This window comes from Crocodylus porosus, unplaced genomic scaffold (genome assembly GCF_001723895.1).
Source record: "Crocodylus porosus isolate Cpor-Errol unplaced genomic scaffold, CroPor_comp1, whole genome shotgun sequence".
NCBI lineage: Eukaryota > Metazoa > Chordata > Crocodylia > Crocodylidae > Crocodylus > Crocodylus porosus.
The window spans coordinates 94,012,236-94,018,386 of NW_017728906.1; the positions used below are offsets into that span (position 1 = coordinate 94,012,236).

At 38.0% G+C, this 6,151-nt stretch overlaps 1 protein-coding gene across 2 annotated transcripts in view; it reads left to right on the top strand.

The window, feature by feature from the left end:
• The window catches only part of TUBGCP3 (tubulin gamma complex associated protein 3), an 83,968-nt gene that overhangs the window by 53,000 nt on the left and 24,817 nt on the right, over nt 1-6,151 (top strand). For both annotated transcript variants that reach the window (XM_019529649.1, XM_019529650.1), the window contains 3 exons: nt 1,264-1,453; nt 2,655-2,790; nt 3,495-3,563. In XM_019529649.1, coding sequence (XP_019385194.1) covers nt 1,264-1,453; nt 2,655-2,790; nt 3,495-3,563 — 395 coding nt within the window. The remainder of the gene's footprint in view (nt 1-1,263; nt 1,454-2,654; nt 2,791-3,494; nt 3,564-6,151) is intronic.

Below are 6,151 nucleotides of genomic sequence, written 5' to 3' on the forward strand. Positions count from 1 at the left end.
GGGAGACCGTTTCAGGCTGGACATAAGAAAGAATTTCTGTATTGTCCGAGCCCCCAAGGTCTGCCATCGGAGGTGGTTCAAGCACCTACATTGAACACCTTCAAGAGTAAATTGGATGCTTACCTTGCTGGGATCCTATAACCCCAGCTGACTTCCTGCCCTTTGTGCAGGGGGCTGGACTCGATCTCCCGAGGTCCCTTCCAGCCCACCTGTCTATGAAATCTATGAAAATGAAAGTTGTTTCCTTTATTCCTGTATACACATTATGATGATTTTTAATTGCAGGATCAGGGGGTTTTTGTTTTTTGTTTTTGTTTGTTTTGTTTTGTTCCTTTCCCTCCGCTCCTGCAGAATCTGTGTTTCATCAAGGTACTGAATGGACAGTGCTCACTTAATAGCTAGTTTTTATATATATGTTTGTTTTTACTTCCATTATTTAATATGTGGCACCATGCTACTTTTTTTTTTTCTGTGCATTATTCAAACCCTGCTCAAAAAGCAGGTTTATTTAATTTTTCTTTGGTCTTCATTGCTGCGATTATCTTCACAGATGCATGTTTGTTTATTCATCCTCAGAATATCACTCTGCAGTGAGGGAATGATATTAAATCCACATCTTAAAGTTGGGGCACAGGGTAATATTAAGCAGTGCCTTCAAATTGGGGACCCAAAATTAGTTATTCATGGTGTTGGATTTTCTATTCCATCCTACCCCCACTTCTTTACACCTGTCAATCTGCCAAGGTGTTACTCTTTGCACCCCTTCAAATCTCTCCCCCCCCCCCCAAAAAAAGACTGCAAGCTAATTATGTTACATTTGCAACTAGAGATTTTAAGAGTTGTCTTCATAATACTTATACGTACTTGTCTGAATTTGCCCTTTACGAATGTAATCTTTGAATTTCCAACAGATTCTGTTGAGGAGAATTTGATATGGTGCCAACACATATAATAGTATTTCAGGTGTAGGTATGTCAGTCGTGCTAAAATGGACTACTGCCTCCATTCTCATTTTGGATTCTTTTGCAGTTTTGAAGTGCATAAGTACTAGGGTCTGTCAGTCTTGTCCATCCTCTGTGTTCCCCCTGCTCCCCTGCATGCCACTTTTTAATTTTGGATATTTCCAACATCAGGATTTTAGGTTTAAAGACAACGCTCCTGCAGAAATGCTAAGGTAGAATATATTTGTTATCAGCCTTTCTCTTAAGGATGTACATTAATCTTGATGTTTTGGTGGGGGGGGTGTTTCTTTTGTATTTGCAGCTGCTGACTTGTTCACAGATTTAGAAAATGCATTTCAAGAAAAGATCGATGCAGCTTATTTTGAGACCAGCAAATACTTGTTAGATGTCCTCAACAAAAAATACAATTTACTGGAGCACATGCAGGCCATGAGGCGCTATTTACTACTTGGTCAAGGCGACTTTATAAGACACTTAATGGACTTGCTTAAGTAAGACAGTACAATACCTAGAAAGCTATGTTGAAAAACATTATTGTTCTATACAGTTAATTGAACAGTCCTAGATATGTATTTTTGAACTCTTAATATTGGTTGGAATTTGCTTCTCTTCTGTACAAGTTGAGAACAGTAGACTTAGGAGACCTAAAACTCAGTTGCTCTTATTCCCTCCCAATTCTTGGTATGTCCTTGAATGCTTACACTTTCCACCACTTGAACTGTGCTACTTCTGTAAATAGATTTCAGTTTCTAGTACTCTTAAAACACTACTCATCACCACTCTTGTAAAAATATATTTCTACATATTTTGACTTTTTTACCAAAATGTTTTTATAAACTGTTAACTGCACAAACAATTAGAAATTCAGTTGACACCTTAAATTAACTTCAGCTGCCTTGAATGCCAAACTGAGTTTTTTTAAAAGCATACTTTACAAGCTTTTTTTTTTTACTTTGGTCAAGTTGCTGATGTTTAATGTGTACAGAAAAATTCCATTAAGAAGCTCTCATTTTGTCTATAGAGCAGATTGTGTATCATAGATCTTCCATTAACTTGCTAAAAAAAAAACCAACTTTGTTTGCCTAGCATTTATATTGATGTACCTGTCTCTTTTTAAGAAAGCGAATAGTGTGTAGCAAAATAAGTAAGGTTGGTGCATAGAATCAATATTGCAGTTAAAGCATAAATGGTGAGGAACTTTCTAGCAGGAGAGGGATGGGAATGAATCATTATGGAATTTCTTAATGTTTTAGTTAAATTCAGTAAGTATAAGCATTTAAGCTCAGTATCAGCAAATCTCAAAATTTGTTAACTACAGTGACTGGCTTACTGGTTTGCAACTGCTGTATAAATTCAGATACAAATGAACTATTGTTTATTTTGGATGTTACTACAATTAAAATTATAAATTGGTTTTAAGATACTAGTATTGCTTGGATCTTACTCGTTATTACTCTTGGATTCTAGCATTTTGATAGTTGAGCTTCTGTGTAAGCAAGTAATTTTTTTATTTTAATTTCTTGTAATACCATTTCATATTCATTCTGCAGTTGTTCAGGTAATGAAAGGGGGTAATCATTTCCTATCTGGAAAGTAAAATTAAGAGGGAACTCTTTAATTGTGGAAACTCTGTAGTTACTAATTTGCAGCATTGTAGACTTTTATGTAGTGACTTTATTTTGTAATTTCTAGGCCAGAGCTTGCTCGACCAGCTACAACTTTGTATCAGCATAATCTGACGGGAATCCTTGAAACAGCTGTCAGGGCAACTAATGCACAGTTTGACAATCCTGAGATCCTCAAACGGCTGGATGTCAGATTACTAGAGGTATGCTGGGTTGGGCTGTATTGGCTTCTGATGTGAAAGTTTTCTAAGTTTAAAAAGTCTAAAATGAGCTCTTTTGGGGGTCAGCCTCAAGGGAATGTTCAGAATTTGTACATGCTGTGCTACATTGTTTAGTCTGCTAGGACCACTTTGTACTGGGTACCCAGCGTACCTTGGCTTCAATACAGCTAGAGGTTCCCAGCAAAGCATCTCCCCAACCTCTGTCAAGTTGAGGTGAATTTTTCTGCTGGTGGAGAGGTTATACCACATCTTTCATTTATCTGTTGCCTTCCCTAAGTATAAGTTTTGTTGTGCTTGAGCCTTTGCTGGCATATCATCCCTTATGCTAGCTGTATAATATACAACAGGTTCCCAACTAAGCAAACTTTATTCAAGAGACCCTAAATTGGGGTCTTTTCTTGTAACTAATAGCGTGGAATTATGAAAGAACATGAACAGTGAACGTTTTAAGTGCTAGCCTTCCATCAAAGGGACTTCTGGACGTTGGAGTTTAATGTGGAAAGCATGGTGCTTAGGTCTGAAACTTGTCTAAGTTACGTTAATCACAAACTGAGAAGCTTTTGCTCCTTTTGACAACTTTTTGGCAAAGACTATTGCTATGTTTTTTTTTTTATAGAGCAAGACTTCTTCAACAAATGCATACTAAACTAAAGGCAGCATTTTTTTTTTTTTTTTTTTTAATATAGGTATCTCCTGGTGACACTGGATGGGATGTTTTCAGCTTAGACTATCATGTTGATGGACCTATTGCAACAGTAAGGCTACATATTGCAGTTTGTGTGCATTTCGTAGATACCAACTTAGATTGCTGTGTACTTTGTTATTGAAATAGCCTTTTTATTCTAGAAATGCGTGATTAAAGAGATTATTTGGCATCTAGGATGCATCGATTTGTATTAAGAGTTCAGCCAAAATCTCAATTTCTCTAAAATATTAATGAGTGCTAAAATGCTACATTTAAAACATTTATTATTTAAAATAAATAATTCATTTGTTCCAACAGATTTTAGCAAGTACTTAATAAATGGATTGTTCATTTCTTTCCATTATTTCTAGACTGTAGCAACTAATTTGGGATAATTTGCAAGGAGCTGTAAAATGTATTTTATGGCAACCTATTTGTACTATTTAAATAAAATTTGATATGTTGTATTCATTAGAACTGATGAGAAAATAGCTGCACTATTATTGAAAATGCTCTTGCCATATATAAAGAATAGCAGTGCATTTTTTACTAAGATCTTGGAGTAAGAGTGACCAGTGGAAGGAATTTCAGAGGTATAGTTAATGAGAGGAGAAATAGCTCCTTATGCTTCTCATTTGTACATCCCTTCCCATGCTCCCTGTCCAGTGGAAAATCAAAGTCCACAAAACCTCCTGAAAAGATTTTTCGGATAGGCTCCAAGTATTTATAATGGGAATGTTGATGGCACTGTAATTGTGCTGGAGCTCTCATCAATGATAGATAGAAATTGGCAAAAGCATCAATAGAAATAAGGAGGATTGTCTTTCTTTTCACATAGCAATGTCACTTATCTGTAGAGAACTACATGTTTTAATTTTCCCAATCAAGTAAAGAGTACAATATAGTAACATTGATTTACATTTTAGTTATATTCTGGGGGTCTTTTCAGTTACAGATGTGATCATTTAAAAGAGAAAAAACCCTCCAAAACCCCTATGTTGTTAATGCATGCAATTTCAGTGTACCTTGGATCATTGCAGATGCTATGGCTCCGCAGTCTGGAGTGTCATATTAGGATTCTGAAAGCCTGCAGCTGCTGTTTTTAACCAACAGGAAAATGCCTTAAAGGAGCACTGTGTGTCTTGTACTAGAGCGCATTTTAAAAATTTCCTTCAGCTGATATTTCAGATGTCTGCATATCTGAAGTTTTTATCTTTTAATGGATTATAGTTTAAAATTTGCAGCTGTGTATGGCAGGGAGGTAGGTAAAACGGATTAAGAGAAAATAATGATTAGAACGTCAGTGCGTCTAAGTGAGCCCAGGCTGTTGGTCTACTTCCTTATACCAGTAGATGAAGTTGCAGGAGTGAGGGTAGCAGTGTTGTTCATAAAGTTCCCTTTTGCTGTGCAAAAGGGGCTGGCAACCCTTAAGAATGGTGGGCTGCCTCTTACAGCCTGGCTATTGATCCCCCTGCAGTTCCTCGACCCTCCCTGCTCTGTGTTGAGGGCTGCTTTTTGCACATCCCCTGATTGCAGCCTTTATTCACTGTCACTACCAATTGCTGTGGACTGCCATTGCCACTAGTGATTGATGAATAGTCCTGAATTTAGCAGCAAGGGTAAGCACAAGCTGTAGTGGCACAGTGAGAAAAATAGCCCCTGGCACAAAGCTGGGGAGGCCCCCTGCTGAATGCCATGCAGGGAGGGGGTCAGTGGCATGAGGCAAAGAAATGCACAAGGGAGAAAGTGCCCCGTTCTGCCCCCATGCTGTCACAGGCCGCAAACTGTGGATCCCTGCTTAAAGGGATTATATACCCAGTCCTTAATTTGTTTTCTTGTCTCTATCGGGTTCTGAGAGTTGAAATGAAAGAACTAGATATTTAGCCTCTGGGCTGATTTTTCAGATGACATGCAGTTACCCAGGTTGCATCTGTTGTGGGAGATGGATGAAAAATGGAGCTTGTGCATTTCTGAAAACTGGGTTTTGATTTTCTTTTTTTTTCTTTTTTTTGACTCTTCTCCATCCTGTATGCTGATTTTTTTTGGTTAGGGTAGAAGTGTTTCATAGTGAAAGCTTGCTTTTTAACTAGTACACACATGCTCTTGAACTCTGCATACATATTTACACCAAAGCATGGCAGGCAAGCAGACAGGGAGGTGGACCTCAAGAACAGAGGCTCAGATGCCACTACGGAGCATCATGGCCACCCCTGGGGCAGGCCTTTGTTATGTTCTAGAGACAAGCCTATCAGACAGTGCTCTCAATGCAACACTTATCAGGTTCAAACATGGGACAATCTGAACTCCCTAAAATAAGACATAAGTATGCTGCCTCCCAACTGCCAAGGAGTGCCTCAAGTAAAGGACAGTATGCTTACTCTGTAACATGCTACACCTTAAAGTGAATGCAATGTAGCATCCTTGTTGTGGTGCCAGGTATATACCAGAAAACTCATTGTCTTAAACTCATTTGTGGCCCCTCAGGGACTTGGCACTAAAGTGTTGTGTAAAAAGAGAGATTTCATCAGGAGAAAACAGTGGAAAAATCTATATGCCTCTCTTTCTTTTTTCTAAAGATAGTTTCCATTTCCCAGTTTACTCAATCAGCTTAATCTTGTCTGATTTCAGTGGAGTGATTGAAAAAAATGCCTGCCTACC